Source organism: Haliotis asinina, chromosome 11, assembly GCF_037392515.1.
Source record: "Haliotis asinina isolate JCU_RB_2024 chromosome 11, JCU_Hal_asi_v2, whole genome shotgun sequence".
NCBI classification, from domain to species: domain Eukaryota; kingdom Metazoa; phylum Mollusca; class Gastropoda; order Lepetellida; family Haliotidae; genus Haliotis; species Haliotis asinina.
The window spans coordinates 26,523,183-26,544,924 of NC_090290.1; the positions used below are offsets into that span (position 1 = coordinate 26,523,183).

At 41.4% G+C, this 21,742-nt stretch overlaps 1 protein-coding gene across 1 annotated transcript; it reads left to right on the forward strand.

The window, feature by feature from the left end:
• The first annotated feature begins 391 nt into the window (after positions 1-391).
• LOC137255790 (secernin-2-like) lies at positions 392-14,701 on the forward strand. Its single transcript, XM_067793324.1, has 6 exons — positions 392-558; positions 8,328-8,482; positions 10,111-10,298; positions 10,664-10,869; positions 12,069-12,302; positions 12,510-14,701. The coding sequence occupies exons 2-6, from the start codon at positions 8,339-8,341 to the stop codon at positions 13,001-13,003; spliced, it is 1,266 nt and encodes a 421-aa protein (XP_067649425.1). The 5' UTR covers positions 392-558; positions 8,328-8,338; the 3' UTR covers positions 13,004-14,701.
• The last annotated feature ends 7,041 nt before the right edge of the window (positions 14,702-21,742 follow it).

Sequence of the window (21,742 nt, forward strand, 5' to 3'; positions counted from 1 at the left end):
CCCTTTTTGCCATTGGTATAACTTTGTTTTCACAATCACTGGCGATAAATAAAACGATCGCTTGTGGGTCTGGAAAGGGAGTATTTCAACGTACACACAGAACTGCCCATATGTCACATGCACGGTACAGACGGGGACGGCAGTGTGACATTAACAACGTATGTAGTGTTTTGGTGCCTTTTCCTAGTCTACACGCGCAACAAGACCATACATTGTGACCTTGGCGAGTGTGAAAGCAAGACAATGCGATTAGGCAACACTCAACAAGGCAACATTTGAACGCTTGCTTCTTCTTGTGCTTGTGGTGCGATAATGCAACAATGATCCTTGCAGGTTTCATAGCTGAGTGAATCACAATCTACATCAACTACGAGTGGCGCCACCGGCAAGGAGCACGGTGCACAGTGCGATCACGGCAAGTATTGATATTTCCTACACATGCGTACTGGCCATCTCGGGGAATGTACACCGCTACCGGCGCATTATTCACGAGACGACCAATATCGCTCTTGTCTAGGAATATTCTCTAAAGGATTTTCATCAACTAACTTTCTCTAGGTAAGGATATTTTGCATCAAAGGCTGGTGTGTGTTGCCCAGATGACTGTATAAGTGGAAGGCGATGTATTTTGCCTCGTGTTTGTGGTATGTTTGGGACGGCCTCGGCATCGAGCTTCTTCTTGTTGCCATTGCAGCACACGACACGCAGCATTTCACCACTCGGTACCGTTAGTCATGTAATTTAGGTATGTAAACAAAGAATTGTGTGTTGTTTCAAGTTGGCATATGTCAAAACATACAGCATGGTAACAAGAAAGGATTTCCAATCAAATTAGCATAATGTCTATCACAAATATATTTAAACCGATACGACTTTGGAATGAACCCCTGCTTAGCAAATCATGACCACTGAGCAACATAACGATTCCATATTTCAACGTTCTTTTAGGAGTAAACGTCTGTATGACGTAATACCTAGCCTAGAATATGTGGATTGCCTTGCGTGCTTTCACGTCGTGCAGATATAGATGGCAACCATGTCCCGACTGCACTTCATCATAGTGAAGCCGCAGGCCACGCGTGCCGACCTAGTCTTGCAAGCACGATTATATACATCATGTTGCCATGCATGACCTCCGGAAGTCAAGATAGAGCGAGACGTTTTACGGCAATCGGCAGATTGGGTCATTAATTGCCATGGTAACCGAGAGGAACTCATCACGCTAGTATACTATCACAGGATGGCCAAAGCAAAAGACGATTACATGACAATGATATATCCATGTCATCGGTTTTCACTAGGGTTAACGAAAATACCCTATGTCGCACGACTTGACAGAACATACTAATTGAACTGGCGAGTCCTGATGTGCTTGGCTACATGACTCATACTCTGAGACTAGTTCAGTGTATTAATAAAATCGTGTAAAAATGTTTCACAGTTTGAAATGAAAACATAGTGTGTAGTATATTATTGTCTTTACACATAGAGCAATTCCATAATTACGATGGCAATAACTGCACTGTCGTGAAATTAAAAGTGAGCCACAGTTAGATGATGCACATACCATCAAACAAACAGTGATAAACCCACACAGACGGTAACCCTGTAGGCAGACAGGCAGTCTGCTCAAGGGTGAAGCTAATTTGTTGACAGTCTGGTTGTGACTGAGTCAGACATTTGTGCAGACGACAGGCACAACGACAGACCGATAAATAGCCTACTGGAAAGTCATACGTCTAATCGCGAGACATAAAGACGTAGGGACAATCTTAACCAGCCAGAGACACATGTACTTCAAGAGGCACCCAGTTCATAGTTAACCTCACTCTGTGATCTTTGTTATTTTTGCAGCTATTTGCATGCAACAATGTCCATATTTAGATCGTGGCGCTGCTACGGGCGTGTGCTAGGTAGCTTTTAGAACAGTCGGGGAAATCAATACTGGATGGGAATGCAGCTCCGTGTACTACGAGCTTGGTGCGACACACGCCAAGGGACCTGTCCCATTAACGCCTGTTATCTGAATACAGTAGTTCATCAAAGACCACTACATGTATTTCTATCTTTAGACACCCTACATCACACTGACACCCATCTATCTCTGGTGTCATACCAGAAAATATCACACTGACACCCATCTACCACTGGTGTAATACCAGACTATATCAAACTGACACCCATCTATCTATGGTGTCATACCAGAAAATATCACACTGACACCCATCTACCACTGGTATAATACCAGACCATGTCACACTGACACCTATCTAACACTGGTGTAATACCAGACTATGTCACATTGACACCTATGTAACAACGGTGTAATACCAGACTACATCACACTGACATCCATCTGACACTGGTGTAATACCAGACTACATCACACTGACACCTACCTCTGGTATAATACCAAGCTATGTGACACTGACACCTATTTAACACCGGTGTCTTGCCAGACAATATCATACTGACACCCATCTAACGCTGGTGTAATACCAGACTATGTCACACTGACATCCATCTGACACTGGTGTAATACCAGACCATGGCACACTGACACCTATCTAACACTGGTACAATACCAGAGTATATGACATTGACGCTATCTAACACCGGTGTAATACCAGACTGTATTACATTGACACCTATCTAACACCGGTGAAATACCACACTACATCACACTGACACCCATCTAACACTGGTGTAATACAAGACCACATCACACTGACACCTATCTAACACTGGTGTAATACCAGACTATGTCACACTGACACCCATCTAACACTGGTGTAATACCAGACTATATCACACTGACACCTGTCTAACTGGCGTAGTACAAGACATCACATTGACACCTGTCTTATACTGGTGTAATGCAAGACTACATCAGACTGACACCCATCTAACACCCATCTGTAAAACCTAGTGAACGAACGCATGACGTGGACTCTTGCATACTGGTAACGTGACAGGAGCTCTTGCATACCTTCAACTGCATGTAGGATAACATGACAGGGGCCCTTGCATACCTTCAACTGCATGAATGGTAACATGACAGGAGCTCTTGCATACTTTCCCTAGGATGAACGAACAGGTGGCAGGAGCTCATGCACACCTTCAAGTGGGCGTATTGACATGTGACAGGGATACGATGAGCACTAATAAACGAACAGGTGTGTCTGTACCTGTCGTTATCTCAGACATTATGACTCATACAGGTTCATTACAAACATCAATATACTCTGAGCTGACTCAGACTCAGTCTGTGTACAGACCGTTGCGTAATCTCACAAAGCCTATTTGTTGTTAGAAGCTTCTTTTTGTCTAATCCGTTAACACCTTGCAATTGTCTTTAATGTCCGGCGTCTGATCCCATGATTCTATGCCTGTGCACCTTTTAGTCTGCAATTATACATAGTAACTAGGCTGCAAACAAAGGCATATATGTATTTTTGTTGTACTATCAAAATACAATGCAAAATATAAGATAAAGGTAACCTGTGTTGATAACAAGCATGTTAAGTGCATAAACACAAGGATTCTGGTGTGCGCGCGCGCGTGTGTGTGTGTGTGTGTGTGTGTGTGTGTGTGTGTGTGTGTGTGTGTGTGTGTGTGTGTGTGTTAGTGCATGCACAGCTACCAATTTTCCTCACGCGACTGACTATATGTGTTTTCGTCGGTGACATAATTGCTGTGTTTCACGATTATGTAACTTGTTGCGCAATGTGACCCCAACTGAACCACACTTCATATTAGAGATTATGCATGTGGATATCACTGCGTTAAGTGTCAGGGGGAACATGTATGACCCAACGCAACGTGAACTCCATGATATCAGCTCTAATTGTGTTGGTATTCCTTTGGGTCAAATATAATGTCGCGGTGGTCAGTCTATCGTTGAGTGACTCAGGGTTGGGAGGGATATACCAAGGAAAGAGTAAGCGGGTGTCATATGAAGTCCAATCAAAATAAATTTAGTGTAAATATACATTATTAGATAGTTCACTATATTGTTTATCGGCATCTCCAGGATCATCGTGATTCACAGCTCATTTGTGTACAAGCACGGCAACCAGTGGGAGTGTTTTGGTGTTTCTTGGGAGCATGATACTTACAAACATGGTATTACAATGTAAGCAATGCACAGTGATTAGTATTTATATATTCATGTCGTCTGTGGAGGGGACATCAGGCTGATGGAAGGCCGCTGGTCATAGTTGTTCATGACAGCACTGTTGGAAAGTGTATTCCATCCTTTGTACAAGGGATATTAACGTCTCATTGTAGATCCCCACACGCTGCTCGTGCTGTAGCCTGTCTTCATATGGCAGTATAACGTTGCCTCTACGCCTAAAGAACATGGCTTTAACAAGAGGTACTAAATGGCCCAATGTTGGCTTGATGTTAGGAATAGCGTACCCCACCTGCCCTAAGTCATATTGCGTCTTCGAATCATCAGATGCGATATTGACCTTATTTGAATTTTTACCTCCCTGTCAGTTTTCTGTTACAACTTCTGGGTTTTGTGAGTGGTATTGTTACGATTTACCATTAATGAGTCCAATAACCAATTGCTATGCCAGTTCGAATGACAAAACATTGAGACTCTCCGCTTATCCGTCTTTTGAAGGGCCACTGAACCCGACAGCACACCATAATCTACTGTACTCACAGTGGTCGCCTTGGTGTCACACCATGAACTGCTGTACACACAATGGTCGTCCTGCTGTCACACCATGAACTGCTGTACACACAATGGTCGTCCTGCTGTCACACCATGAACTGTTGTACACACACTGATCGTCCTGCTGTCACACCATGAACTGCTTTACACACAGTGATCGTCCTGCTGTCACACCATGAACTTCTGTACACACAGTGATCGTCTTGCTGTCACACCACGAACTGATGTACATACAATGGTCGTCTTGCTGTCACACCATGAACTGATGTACACACAGTGATCGTCTTGCTGTCACACCATGAACTGCTGTACTCATAGTTATCGTCTTGCTGTCACACCACGAACTGCTGTACACACAGTGATCGTCCTGCTCTCACACCATGAACTGCTTTACACACAGTGATCGTCCTGCTGTCACACCATGAACTTCTGTACACACAGTGATCGTCTTGCTGTCACACAATGAACTGTACACACAGTGATCGTCCTGCTGTCACACCATGAACTGATGTACACATAGTGATTGTCCTGCTGTCACACCATGAACTGCTGTACACACAATGGTAGTCTTGCTGTCACACCATGAACTGATGTACACACAGTGGTCACCTTGGTGTTACACCACGAACTTCTGTTCACACAGTGATCGTCCTGCTGTCACACCATGAACTGCTGTACACACAGTGATCGTCTTGCTGTCACACCATGAACTGATCTACACATAGTGGTTACCTTGGTGTTACATCACGAACATCTGTACACACAGTGATCGTCCTGCTGTCACACATGAACTGATGTACATACAGTGATCGTCTTGCTGTCACTCCATGAACTGCTGTACACACAATGGTAGTCTTGCTGTCACACCATGAACTGATGTACACATAGTGGTCACCTTGGTGTTACATCACGAACTTCTATACACACAGTGATCGTCCTGCTGTCACACCATTAACTGATGTACACACAGTGGTCACCTTGGTGTCACACCATGAACTGCTGTACACACAGTGATCGTCCTGCTCTCACACCATGAACTGATGTACACACAGTGGTCGTCATACTGTCACACCATGAACTGTTGTACACACAGTGGTCACCTTGGTGTTACACCACGAACTTCTGTACACACGTGGTAGTCTTGCTGTCTCACCATGAACTGCTGTACATACAGTGACCGTCTTGCTGTCACACCATGAACTGATGTACATACAGTGACCGTCTTGCTGTCACACCATGAACTTCTGTACACACGTGGTAGTCTTGCTGTCTCACCATAAACTGCTGTACACACAGTGGTCACCTTGGCGTCACACCACGAACTGCTGTACACACAGTTATCGTCTTGCTGTCACACCATGAACTGCTGTACATACAGTGACCGTCTTGCTGTCACACCATGAACTGATGTACACACAGTGGTCACCTTGGTGTCACACCACGAACTGCTGTACACACAGTGGTCGTCATACTGTCACACCATGAACTGATGTACACACAGTGGTCACCTTGGTGTTACACCACGAACTTCTGTACACGTGGTAGTCTTGCTGTCTCACCATGAACTGCTGTACACACGTGGTCGTCTTGCTGTCACACCATGAACTGATGTACACACAGTGGTCACCTTGGTGTCACACCACGAACTGTTGTACATACAGTTATCGTCTTGCTGTTCCACCATGAACTGCTGTACACACAGTGGTCTCCTTGGTGTTACACCACGAACTTCTGTACATACAGTGACCGTCCTGCTGTCACACCATGAACTGATGTACACACAGTGGTCACCTTGGTGTCACACCATGAACTGATGTACACACGTGGTCGTCTTGCTGTCACACCATGAACTGATGTACACACAGTGGTCACCTTGATGTCACACCACGAACTGTTGTACATACAGTTATCGTCTTGCTGTCACACCACGAACTTCTGTACATACAGTGACCGTCCTGCTGTCACACCATGAACTGATGTACACACAGTGGTCACCTTGGTGTCACACCATGAACTGATGTACACACAGTGGTCGTCATACTGTCACACCATGAACTGATGTACACACAGTGGTCTCCTTGGTGTTACACCACGAACTTCTGTACATACAGTGACCGTCCTGCTGTCACACCATGAACTGATGTACACACAGTGGTCACCTTGGTGTCTCACCATGAACTGCTGTACACACGTGGTCGTCTTGCTGTCACACCATGAACTGATGTACACACAGTGGTCACGTTGGTGTCACACCACGAACTGTTGTACATACAGTTATCGTCTTGCTGTTCCACCATGAACTGCTGTACACACAGTGGTCTCCTTGGTGTTACACCACGAACTTCTGTACATACAGTGACCGTCCTGCTGTCACACCATGAACTGATGTACACACAGTGGTCACCTTGGTGTCACACCATGAACTGATGTACACACAGTGGTCGTCATACTGTCACACCATGAACTGATGTACATACAGTGGTAGTCTTGCTGTCACACCATGAACTGATGTACACACAATGGTCGTCTTGCTGTCACACCATGAACTTCTGTACTCACAGTGGTCGTCTTGCTGTCACACCATGAACTGATGTACACACAGTGGTCGCCATACTGTCACACCATGAACTGATGTACATACAGTGACCGTCTTGCTGTCACACCATGAACTTATGTACATACAGTGGTAGTCTTGCTGACACACCATGAACTGATGTACACACAATGGTCGTCTTGCTGTCACACCATGAACTTCTGTACTCACAGTGGTCGTCTTGCTGTCACACCATGAACTGCTGTACACACAGTAGTCGTCATGCTGTCACACCATGAACTTCTGCAAACACAGTGATCATTTTGCTGTCACTCTATAACCTACTGTAGACACTGTGTATCTAATGTACACACGGATCAATGTCTCCCTCATCTAACTGCACTCACGGTAAGTGTACTACTGATGGATTCCGGGCAATGCTGCATCTTGTTCGAGATCACACCTGGCTTTCCTTAGACAAAAATAATTTTCACTAGAAAATTCTCACTTCTCTGTACTTAACACTTTTTTATATTTGTTTGAAATTGCCATGTTCAAGGAGACGCCGTGTTGCCACATCTCCTTGATGCCTGTAACATAGCAGGAAATACTTTGGATTAGCCATAGTTTCTTTCATATTCAGTCACCATCAAACTTGGTGTACACTGCCCTTTGCCTGTACGTTCATATAAACGTATGTGGACACATTCGAGAGAATGGCAGAACTATGTCTGTGTACTATGGCCGCTGCACCAGCGTATGAAGAGCATAATCAAAGTTGTACATAGTAAATACTGACGCCTAAGTGCGCACTTGTGAGAGATGATTCGTGTTATCATATTAACATAGCACTTATTAGACTAATCATTTAATTTGCTTCTGACCAGAACGCGTTATAATCAGTCAGTAGATACATGCTTGGTGTAGGTACACTGGCTTATGCGTGTGTAAGACTGAGTATTATGAGGATGAATATTATGAGTACATGCATAATGATTAAAAATACAGCGACTGGTCATAACTGATGTATATGTGTGGAACCGTATGTTTGTAAAGACCTGTAAAGAACATGTATGGTGTAACTAGTCTAAGTGTTATGCATTACAGATTGGTAGACAATGTCCGACATTTTCTTGGCTCTGCCTGGTGCAACAGTTGATGGCAGTGTTCTATTCGGGAAGAATGCGGACAGACCGCAATCAGAAGTTCAAGAAGTGATATATGTTCCCCCGTCTGACCACGACGCCGGTGGGAAGCTTCATGTAAGTGCACTTTTATATCTGATATAGAGCGTTAACCGAGGATATCTTATAGCCTGTCCATATTATTAAAGTTGCTTCATATATTCACCACGAGGATATAATCTCAATCCCATTATTATATTCATTATATGCACATTCTATGCTGTAGATGTTGCTTTTCATATAGAAATATAACAGTGTCAAGATCGAATCATACTGGACGGAGAAGATTCATTGCATTTTCAGAAACTGCACGTGGCCTTCTGTTTATTGCAGTGGGGCAAGCCATGACATGGTAACTCAGTAATATGAGTAGCAACATGATGTTTCCAATATCCCTCTTGCGGCTCACGTATCCATTCAAACAGGGATCCTCGTTAAACAGAAATGGTTAATTTGTGTCTTTATTGCCTACGAAAATATGAACTAATTTCTGAATAAAACTTCTTCATAGGAGACATATTTATAACGTATTTTGTTCTGACAAATGACTTAATGTTTTCATAGATGTGTACCCAGGTACTATTCAAGCAATATCTGAATCTCTTGTATGTATTATATTGCAGACCCTGCACGACCCAATTTTGAATGAATATACTCGAAAGAAAAAACTCCGAAAAGATTTAAATTATCACAAATAAGCACCATCACACGTTTAGGGGGACTATTCAATTAGCCGCTATATTCTGTGTCCTATAAATACAAAGAATATACATACGAAGGATCACATTTTGTCACACTGATTTTCAGCAGCGATGTCATCATCAACGATCATGTGTTCGATGAACCACACCTTAATTGAGATTTGTTAACTAAGGTTACGTGGCGCGTTAGGTTGACACAGAATATCATTCACAGAACCTATGCAGCAAACCTACTCAAATATATCACCAACCCATCCAACCTAACAGAAAGACCTGTCCTCAGTCTGTGTATCATTTGAAGACTGTTGAGACTCAGTACTGGACGATGATGTGGAGGAGGAGAATTCTACGAGCGCTCACCGACATACTGCTTATTTGGCACACAATCCATCCTCGATATCTCCAGTGAATCCGCTCCGGTAAATCTCCACTATGCCATGGATGCATCTACGGCTCGGCCCGACGCGTTTATTACCTTCCAAGGCTGGCTGTGCATTCTCAGCTAAGTAGCCGTTACAACCGAGCTTGCCAGTGTTAATAAAGATAGCGGTCGCAGCTCATACAGGCAGTCCTACAGAAAAATTGTCAGGTCCGAAACTATAAAATATTATACTCCTTCTGCCTCTTTCAAAGTTCCTCTGCATGATTTGTGTCGCAAAGTTTAATCGGTTAGATAATATAAAAAGCGAAAGTGAGTTGTGATTGGTACGCTCAGCTTCCCAGTGTAGACACCTGATTGGATAGAAAGCTAGGCAAGGGAGGTAATAAGATTATTGTGCCGTAGATGCATCCAGGGTATAGTGGAGATTTATGGGAACGTATATTCTGGAGATATCGAAGATGTACACGAGCGAGTTGAATCCAAAGAGGGTGTGTTGCCAAATAAAAAGGCTTATTTGGTTTTGTTCAAATTACAATTGAGAGGGATGGTAGCACGTTTGTTTTAGGTTAGCATGAGTTTTTTTTTAAATTGTTGCTTTTGTATTGTACCACGATTGTTTGCAGTGTACATTTATAGAGGTGGACCAGGTTTCCCACACGTATGGAGCAGTGCTCAGCAAACCCGCGTGGGCGTGGGGAGCCGAGATGGGGGCCAATGAGAACGGTGTCTGTATCGGCAACACGGCGGTGTGGACCAAACTGTGTCATCCAGGGGACCACGCAGAAAAACTAATAGGTGTAGATTTTGTAAGGTTTGTTTGATTTGGTCTTTCATCTTTCTCACTGTGTGCTGATTGAAGTTAGGGTCAGTTCCGTTGAAGTCAGTCTAAGTCAAATGCAAACAGAATAGGGATATATTTTCTACATAAAATAATAAAAACAACCATATCACATTATTGAAAAGAAAGGTGACAGTTTGTATACATGTTCCATATATTTTTGCTTAGAATCCTTTACATGAGAATCGTATGCAGTTTTCAGTTGAGGGAAATAATTTACCTTGTGTGTTCAAGACATGTCCCTAAATGTTAGCCTATTCATCGTTATATGCATCTACTTTATTTCATCTCGCCTTGGTATTGCTACATGGATTGACACGCATGTGTCCTACATTCAGACTTGGCTTAGAGAGAAGCAAGTCGGCCAAGGACGCCCTAGATGTGATCACTGCACTGCTGGAGCGGTACGGCCAGGGTGGACCATGTGCAGAAGACCACAGCTTCAGTCAGTGGACATACCACAGTAGTTTCCTCATAGCTGACCGCTCAGAGGCATGGGTGCTGGACACAGCTGGTCAGTTCTGGGCAGCTCACAAACTGACAAGTAAGGAATCGTAACAAGATATAGACTAACGCATAGTACCTAAATAGACACTGCCTGGCCAAAAGTGAGTCATCATTAGTGAAATTCCCATAGACTTGCACGTTGATTAACCCTTGCAAGAATAATTTTCAAAAAATTAATTTCGGTCGCATTGCTTTCGATATTGATCTATCTGGGAATTCATCTCAGCTACATACACATAATTTCCATTCAATTTGCCGGTGATTATTACCAAAACTGCAACATATATATTTGACATACCAGTCAGGTTTTCTATGAGATAGATTACAACTAGTAAACTAGCTTGTACTTATGGTTCTTAATCTGGTGTCATTCGGTAACCCATCAACGTAAAGATGAAAGAAATTATGTACATGTACCTGAAGATGATGTCCAAGACGTTTGCAGATTAACAAAATACGATGACTCAATTTATGAAACGTATGCTTGCAACAGTTAATTGCAGGGGGTATAGGCAGTAGGAAAAAACGTGCTTCTAGACTTCTAATAACGGGCGTGAGGCCAAGACGTTACCGTGACAGCGGAATGCTCCAAGCCACATTCACATCTATTTGACATTTGTCCAAGATTCGGCCGATGGAAGGAAAAACTCAGGGTGAAAGTTTTTAAACAACAGTAAGGGTTATTGTTGTAGGCTGAAAGAGATCTGTAGATGTAGCGGAAACAGTAATATAATTCATGAGAGGGACTGGACACTCAACCCAAGTGGCCACATAGTTAACACAAACATGCAGGAAGGTGGACGGCGATTTTCTATTCTCGACGCTGGTGATGCGCTACTCATAGTTGCTGTACAAATCATTTGTTCCTGGCGATGATCGTGGCCAGTTTCCTTGTTTCCAGGGTAGATGTGTTACTCAAGGGGACTGACTTACGAACATGTACTTACGTAAGACCAGTGATCGTAAACTGACGTAACCTGGTTACAGATACCAGTGGAATTTCAGGATACTACCTAGGGGGAACTTGTCATAAGAGGGTATACGAATGTTTGCTGAATGAATGAGACAAAGACAAAGTCTATGTAAAAAGTTTGGTACTCTTTGGAATATATTGGAATTTGGAAATTTTGGGAATATGAAGTTTTTAAGAAACATATTGAAGGGGCTTCCATTACGATAGTATTTTATGGCTAAAACAAAAGAATATGTTAACGAATGTTAGTATTGTTGATCTAGGTGGTACATACAACATCTCCAGCACCCTCTCTATCGGCACTGCCTTCGATGCAAGTTCTAGTGATCTGCAAGAGAGGGCGAAGGCAGAGGGGTATTGGAAACCCGAGGACGGAGACTTTAACTTCTCCCAAGTGTTCGGGGCTTCTTTCACTGGAATGTCGCTGTCCGAGGCTCAGACTGCCAGCAACAGACTGCAAAAAGGGAAGGAACTCTTGGAGGCAGCATCGAATGAAGGTACGCCAGGTTAAGACGTGGTAGGATATCTTTCAGAGAAAGGGAAACAAAATCTTCAGTGTTTTGCAGAAGTGGCGTGTTAGAAGAGTGGGCCTCATCTAATGTTTCATAGTGTGACCGCATAAGCCACACTGTTTCAATCAAATAAGTTTGGTAGTAGGATTGTACCTATAAAGACCAAAGATCAAAGATTTGTAAAACTTTCAGGTAAGCTGAACCAGAACAACATTTTCAACATACTGCGTGATGAAAAGAGCAGCATCAACTTCAGTGGCGAGCTGCAGACAATGTCAAGTCAGGTCAGCCTCCTCCGTCCGGAGGGATCCAAGTCCATGGATATTCACTGGTTTACAGCCACGCCTAACCCTAGTCTTTCAGTTTTCAAGCCTTTCCTGTTCTCTCCTGAACCTTCGACCGGAAATTTTACCGTTTCTCCAAACTTTGGAGACAAGGCCCGGTCAAGTTTTCAAACAGCCGTGGATCGGCGCCACCCGTTATTCAAAGCCCATGAGAAAGGTAGAGCACTGATGGAGGGCGACACCCCAGCCGGTAAGAAATTGCTCCATACCATGCAGAGATTAGAAACAGACTGCCTTCAGGACACCCGAGAGTTTGTTCAGGATATCGACGACAACAAGCTGCAGGAACTCAATGATCTTTTTAATGATTTCTGTGAAACCGAAGTGAAATTCTACAAATAAATGACTATTTGGCGACCTTCTACCACAGCTTTCTAGAGTACCGCATTCCGTGCATAAACGCGTGTGCGTTTGTTATTGTCTCAACCAGGCCAGCGTACTGTCTCAGTCTGTCGACACGCAGTAGTGAATACTTGTAACAAACATCACTACTAACATAATGCATAATATTCTTGTGCAAATACTGTCCTATTAAAAGTGAAACAACCCCGCTCTTTACATGTGTCCAGTAACAAACCAGACAGACACACACACTGTCTGTCCAAAACAAACCAGTGGTCTTCAAACATTGCACCTATGCTTGTCATATGTGTGTGTGTGATTGCACAGTGTTAGTGCATTCTTGATATTAAGGTTTAATGCATTCCATTTTTGTTTAATATATTTTCTTGAGAAGTATTTCCCCACATGGTCAGGATCCACGGGAGGACACGAGCAAGAGGTATATATATTTTTATTATCACAAAAAAGAAATCTTACAAAGAGTTCCAGGTAAACTTGACCCTACACGACATTGAATGTTTAAAGCAGGGATGTTTTAGGCACTGTGAACATACCACACACAAGGACCACTTGTCTTTCTATGTGCTGTTTGTATCTACACACCATCTAGCTAGTAAACTACAACTCGTAACAACATTTCATTTATCGGCTGCAAATTCATTTCAGTGTACTTAATGGACTGTATGTTTCGGAATATATGAATTCAAGGTGGACATGAGATGTATCTTACTGAAAGAACACTCGGATGAAACATGGAATTATTTTTAAGCATGTTACGTAGAATAAGTCTGGCACGTGTAGAATGTCTGCGTATGAAGTGTATTGTTACGTTAATATCTTCACTGTACGCCCTTGGAATGAAACTCTTGATACCACTTGATACCTTGAGGATGTGCGCTAAAGTCGGTCTTACAATCCTATTACAATACTTTGTGGAAGGCAACTACTGACGGTGTTTGGGGCCAGAGAGACGTCGCTGTGGTTGATAGTCAGTCTCCAGCCACCGATCGCAGCTGTATCTCTGTGAAGTCATAACTGGGAAGTTAGTGTATCTACACTTTGAACACTGCTTGATAAGTTTTCCTTTCCCATAGAACTGGTGCACTATGGCATCCAGACACATGTATATATTTCTAAAATTTCCAAACCCGTATTATTTTCTGAATTGCTCATATTTAAATGAAGATATACAATAATTACGCTTCAAGAGAAGAGGCAAAAATGTCCATGTCTGTTATATGTATGTATTCCTGTACGGAGGGCCGTGAACTTGGCCAGTGACTATACCACGTGTTGCCTGACATAGTAAACACTGCACCTGGGAATTATCTTCCTGGTGGAAGTCTGTTGTGTGGTCACGTGTAGCCTTGCACCTTGCACTCGGCCTCTGTGTGTTGTTGCATCTGCACTAAATGTTGGCTATGTCGGGGCTATCGCCGATCGATTGAAAATCACTTGAAAATAACCAGAAGTGGCTTCGTGTATTCTTCTGGTTGCGTCCAGAGGTCCCTAAAAAAGCTTTTATGCTTTATATCTATGAAGTATTTATTATGTAGCTATTAAAGTTGTATATATTGGATAATTTTGTTGATTTGGTTATACCAGCAAAAGTAAACTGATTGCAATTTCTAGGTTGCCTTTTTACGCTGTTCTTAGGACTGCTGTAAGCTTCCATGGAAATAAAGCTATTGAGATGTCTGAGTATGTTATCTAATAACACGTGAAGCACTTCTGAAGCCTCTAATGAACAAACTGACAGGTATTTGTTCATGACTGGTGGCACAGAAGGAAGATAATGGGCGGCAACAAAAATACTACATGTAATAAATACGTAATATGATTGCAGTGTGATAAACATCGAGTATTTATAAGGAAGGTAATATTAATGTTTAATCTCTGAAAATTCTCCAGGGTATTCTCACTTTACAACACTGCTGATGAAGAATGTCTTCAACTGAGTACAAACTATGGCAATTTTTCATGCGTACCTTCTAGGAGTGGAGTCACTCAACTTCACAACCATACGGTACTGGTGGTGAGGATCCTTCATGTTTCGAGCATATCAACTGGATCTCACTGATGTAGAACATACCAGTATTTCTGTATACGTACATACATACAGTCGTACTTATGTACCTTCTTCACTTTTTTGTGAAGCACTGTAATTGAAAATAACTGATGTAGATGAAAACATTCAAAACGCCTTCAAGACTTTGTATACGCATCAGTCATGTTTAAGGCGCGACTCATTCCAGGCACTCTTCCATCAGACATCTGGGTAGAAGGCACCTGATAGATAAAATAACATCTGATGTATGTATGTATGTATGTATGTATGTATGTATGTATGTATGTATGTATGTATGTATGTATGTATGTATGTATGTATGTATGTATGTATGTATGTATGTATGTATGTATGTATGTATGTATGTATGTATGTATGTATGTATGTATGTATGTATGTATGTATGTACTGCTAGACACACATTAGATGATCCTGCGCACTAAACGCATTTGTGACAGGAGAGGCTGTACAACGAATTGGGCGAGTACACTTGGATGCTACAGGTAGCTTGACGATTATGCACGTGCAATACATGCTAACCGTGAGATGAAATCAACACCGCATATTCCCTCGAATGATAACACTGCAATTTCAGGCATAAGATACTGATATTCCACGCTAACCTTTAGTTAAGACGAAGACAAATAGATCATTGGGGCATTCACAAGCATTTGAGATATTCGACAATTTTGCTAAAAAAAACACAGGAAAATGTCATTTGCTTCGTGAAATGGATCAGTGGTCCTAAACATATTTGCTCAGTATATTGTGTTGATTCAATTCGTTGGGATTGTACCTGTTCCCAAATCGAGTGTGCTATAACAATTCATGCGTGAAACGCACGGGGAAAATGAACTTCTCGATATTTATCAGACAACCTGTCTCCCTGTTGTTTCAAGTGGATCGTTCCGTGGGGCGTTCCCAAGTATGCAAATTGGGGTCATTTGTCAGGTCGTGGATCATCTTATATCTGTTTACCAGTATGTATGTATATATATGTATGTATTATCGACTAATATATTGCCGAATGTGCAATGAAATCTGACAACAGATGGTTTGATATATATATACAGTTTTAAAAAGGTACATAGTCATCTCGCATCATCTCGCATCAACATGATGCATGTTAGACATGAATGAATTCTACATATTCAGTACGCACTTAGTAAATCTTATGAATGAAAAAGGTAGTTCCCATTTGTGACGCAAAGAAGTCACGGTCGAATTCAACCAATCAGTGACAAGCACAGCCACACGTGCACACTGGTCACTCAACTGACAGTTCCTACTGCAGACAGGAAATCCTTGTGATGCATGTGAAAAAACCCAAACGGTGGGTCCATTCCAAATAAGCTTCATTTGTACCTATATCTGTTGCAGGTAACTTTTCCAGGCAACATGTCAATATTCTTAGGCATCTTCCTCAAACAGAGGCGCTGACTTAGCCTAGTCCCGGGTTCAATTCCCACATGAGTACAATATCTGGCGTTCCCCGCCGTGATATTGTGAAATATTTTTACATATGGCATAAAACCTAACTCACTGTTCCCCATTCACAGGAAGGGCATAGGCATGTTGTTGTAGCTGTGGGCTCATTCTAAAGGTGGACTGAAGCTTTTCTATTGCACGCCCTAGATACCTTGGACATATCAACAGAACTCGATAATGAGGTCTTCATAAGGCATGGTGCCCCTTGAACTTTGATAACTGATAGAGATCGCCAGTTCACACCCAAGTTGGCCAGCAATATTTGTGAAATCTTTTGGTTAAACATCACTTAATATTTCTTCAAAGTATTACCTACAGACAAATGGAACGGGGTAACATTACGATTGCACAAGCCTTAAAATCTTTGCGATCATTCCCAAAAAGGAGGGATATTGTCATAGTCTTAAAATCACTATAATTACTTAAATTATGATAATCATATTTCGATAATAAGTTGCATAGTTGCACGAATACTTCATTAAACAATGAGCAATAATGAAATCCACAGATCGTAAGGTGAAGTAAACGACTTGCCGTCACATATCAGTAGCTATGAATAATGCAGCTTAATCAAGTTACCTCGGGCTGTAACATGCCGTGCATGGCCGGGTGCATCGTCATTCAAAAGTATAGATAATGTCATATACTTTATGATGTAAGTGATGGCACAGGAATAATCACAATAGATACAGCAGATGTTAGATCATTATAATAATAAGGCAAAGGTGTGAGTGAGTGATTTCAGTATTTTAGCCATATTGTGACTAAGAAAGCTGTACTTAATCAGGGAGCCTATAAAGAGGGGGAGGAGAAACTCCTCGAAAAGCCGCACAACGTATGTCTCGGGTCGTTACGTAACCAATATGGTGGCAGCGTAGTATTTAAGATTGAGCTCGGTTTATTTTCAACAGCTGATTAAGTTCGCTTAGTGTTGTAACAACTGAAATCCTACATGTAGAAGATAGGTTAACTATTTTGTCACTTCAGTTTAAGTCAAATAATTGGTATTAGTGTCTGTATTAGGACAGTAGATTTGTAGTAAAGTTTCAAGTCGATATGTTATAGCTCACTGGCTTCAATTGTCGATTCACCGCGAAGATAGACTAAATTGTGCCGATAAAAACCTCTTTCACACATTCGTGTGATTTTAAGAAGGAAAACATACCTTTAGTTGATAGGTATTTGTAAGTAATAGTGACAGTGTTATGACCTAAAAAATTGTTAGGGTGTAATTGAGGTGTGTGGAAAATGTGACATATCGCCGATCTGCCCTGATCCGTCACTGAAATGCTACAAGCCGTTGTTTGATTGTTTCTAGTTATTTCTTCAAAAAACATCTTTCATATACACCTGTAGTTCACATGAGGGGAATAAACTATCAGGTGAAATGTGTTTGCAAGTAATAGTGATAGTTTCATAATCTCAAAAAGAATGTTAGGGTGTATTTGAGGTGTGTGAAAAATGTGACATATCGCCGATCTACTCTGATTCGCCATTGAAATACTACACGCCGTTGTTTGGGTGTTTCTAGTAATTACTTCAAAATTAGCTTTCACATACACCTTTAATTCTTATGAAGGGAATATACTATCAGGCGAAGTGTGTTTGCAAGTAACAGTGATAGTTTCATAATCTAAAACAAAATGTTTGGATGTATTTCAGGTGTGTAAAAAATATGACATACTGCCGATCTGATCTGATCCGCCATTGCCGCTTGAGGATTATAGTTCCACAACTTCTTTCTCTCCTGGTGATCTTATTATTTGACAAAAGTGGAAAGGTGTTTTAGAACGCTTTGTGACAGTTTTACACTTTATTTTTGAGGGCAGTGTGACAGTGTCAGTTAACATTTTGTCAGTGCCCATTCCATTCCCCACATGCAATAAGATGTCTGAATTAATTATTAATGTCAACAAAAATGTCTCAAAGTAGATTTTTTAAAAGGACAGCTGATGTTAACACGTGTTCTTGCGATACTTTTGCGTTCTTTAACATGTTTTGGGAGGGAAGACCGCGGTGTATCATTTATTCTGTCATTCATTCACATATGTACTTCTTTCATTCATTCACATAATTCTTGCTCTTAATTCTTACTATAATTTATTCATTGTAAAATTCCGACTGATACAATAAACTGGTTGAAGTTCTGTTAAACACAACTGCAGTTGCGCTGGGAACGAGCCAAATCACTGTGTGTGCTGAAGCATGACGAGACACACGTTATTTAGTACAAATGGTAAAAAAGCAAGCGAGTGACCTATCCCTGTTGTAGAGTATCCCTGACTTAATAAATGAATAAAAACAAACTTACATAATATACTTACCTGTCTGAAAAGGTCAGTAAAACAACTAGATTATCACAGGAATAAATTAAGGACCAGTAATTAAAATTAAAATATTTTAACTGTAAATCACAAAACAGTATAAAGACCTAGGTTGCCAACGACTGAATGGCGGAAAGGCAGTTATTGTTAATGTTAATGTTGATAATCTCCATGCATTGATGATGTGTCAGGGGTTGTAGATACCCCACCAGAGTTGCAGAACAGGCTAAATGCACTTACGTTATTTAGCAGGCATGTATGGACATTAGTATGGACATTAACTTAGACAAAACATTCAGTGTGGTACCTCGAAATTCGGGATGTTTAAGGCATTAAACACATTGAGGTTGTGTCATTTTATAGACATCTTGGAACGGTTTTCACTCCTAGGCCAAGGCTCATGGACTAAGACTACAGGCTGCCTGCTCTCCCAAGTTAATAGAGCACTTATGTCTATGTATTCTTTTCACAGAAATGTTGGTAATTTGTCAGCTCAGGATGTCTTTCAGTTGTTTGATTCTGTCATTCTGCATATTTTGTTTTACGGATCTGAGATCTGTGGGAAATCATATTGTAAAATTATCGAAGACCTTTAGATTAAGATTTGTAGATATTACTTCAGAGCTGGTGGAAATGTAAGCAGTAGTATAGTTCAGGTTTCCATTACAGTTAAATCATATGTCTGGAGCTATTAAAATATATTGTAGGTTAATTCAGTTAGAATCATATAGACACTCATTTCAGGGTTATGATATGATGAAATCTCTTGACGATTTGAGCGGCAACAAAATATCTTAGTTGCATTTGTTTTTGGGTTTGTATGATATCTCATATTGTCGGTGATAGCAAGCTATTTATGCAGAAACAATAATGGTCTGCCACTATTCATAACCTTTCAGATTCACGTGTTTACAAGCGTTTTAAAGCGTTTACAAGCGTTTTCTTATGCTGATAAAGACTTGAATGTCCAGTAGTGACATGCTTCTTATGCTGGTTAAGACCTGATTGTCCAGTAGTGACATGTTTCTTATGATGGCTAAGACCTGATTGTCCAGTAGTGACATGTTTCTTATGTTGATAAAGACCTGAATGTCCAGTAGTGACATGTTTCTTATGCTGGTTAAGACCTGAATGTCCAGTAGTGACATGTTTCTTATGCTGGCTAAGACCTGAATGTCCAGTAGTGACATGTTTCTTATGATGGCTAAGACGTGAATGTCCAGTAGTGACATGTTTCTTATGTTGATAAAGACCTGAATGTCCAGTAGTGACATGTTTCTTATGCTGGTTAAGACCTGATTGTCCAGTAGTGACATGTTTCTTATGCTGGGTAAGACCTGAATGTCCAGTAGTGACATGTTTCTTAGGCTGGCTAAGACCTGAATGTCCAGTAGTGACATGTTTCTTATGCTGGTTAAGACCTGATTGTCCAGTAGTGACATGTTTCTTATGCTGGCTTAGACCTGATTGTCCAGTAGTGACATGTTTCTTATGCTGGCTCAGACCTGAATGTCCAGTAGTGACATGTTTCTTATGTTGATAAAGACCTGAATGTCCAGTAGTGACATGTTTCTTATGCTGGCTTAGACCTGAATGTCCAGTAGTGACATGTTTCTTATGCCGGCTAAGACCTGATTGTCCAGTAGTGACATGTTTCTTATGTTGATAAAGACCTGAATGTCCAGTAGTGACATGTTTCTTATGCTGGCTAAGACCTGAATGTCCAGTAGTGACATGTTTCTTATGCTGGCTTAGACCTGAATGTCCAGTAGTGACATGTTTCTTATGCTGGTTAAGACCTGAATGTCCAGTAGTGACATGTTTCTTATGCTGGTTAAGACCTGATTGTCCAGTAGTGACATGTTTCTTATGCTGGGTAAGACCTGATTGTCCAGTAGTGACATGTTTCTTATGCTGGTTAAGACCTGATTGTCCAGTAGTGACATGTTTCTTATGCTGGTTAAGACCTGAATGTCCAGTAGTGACATGTTTCTTATGCTGGTTAAGACCTGATTGTCCAGTAGTGACATGTTTCTTATGCTGGCTTAGACCTGAATGTCCAGTAGTGACATGTTTCTTATGCTGGCTAAGACGTGAATGTCCAGTAGTGACATGTTTCTTATGCTGGCTTAGACCTGATTGTCCAGTAGTGACATGTTTCTTATGATGGCTCAGACCTGAATGTCCAGTAGTGACATGTTTCTTATGCTGGTTAAGACCTGAATGTCCAGTAGTGACATGTTTCTTATGCTGGCTTAGACCTGATTGTCCAGTAGTGACATGTTTCTTATGCTGGTTAAGACCTGATTGTCCAGTAGTGACATGTTTCTTATGTTGATAAATACCTGAATGTCCAGTAGTGACATGTTTCTTATGTTGATAAAGACCTGATTGTCCAGTAGTGACACGTTTCTTATGCTGGCTAAGACCTGAATGTCCAGTAGTGACATGTTTCTTATGATGGCTAAGACCTGATTGTCCAGTAGTGACATGTTTCTTATGATGGCTCAGACCTGAATGTCCAGTAGTGACATGTTTCTTATGCTGGTTAAGACCTGAATGTCCAGTAGTGACATGTTTCTTATGCTGGCTTAGACCAGATTGTCCAGTAGTGACATGTTTCTTATGCTGGTTAAGACCTGATTGTCCAGTAGTGACATGTTTCTTATATTGATAAAGACCTGAATGTCCAGTAGTGACATGTTTCTTATGCTGGCTAAGACCTGAATGTCCAGTAGTGACATGTTTCTTATGCTGGGTAAGACGTGAATGTCCAGTAGTGACATGTTTCTTATGTTGATAAAGACCTGATTGTCCAGTAGTGACATGTTTCTTATGCTGGCTAAGACCTGAATGTCC

What these genes read in the sequence shown, in the direction of transcription:
- LOC137255790 (XM_067793324.1), top strand. Translation starts at nt 8,339, where the DNA reads ATGTCCGACATTTTCTTGGCTCTGCCTGGTGCAACAGTTGATGGCAGT. An exon ending in ATAGGTGTAGATTTTGTAAG is followed by an intron (nt 10,299 to 10,663) that starts GTTTGTTTGATT and finishes TCCTACATTCAG; the next exon opens with ACTTGGCTTAGAGAGAAGCA. An exon ending in GGAGGCAGCATCGAATGAAG is followed by an intron (nt 12,303 to 12,509) that starts GTACGCCAGGTT and finishes TAAAACTTTCAG; the next exon opens with GTAAGCTGAACCAGAACAAC.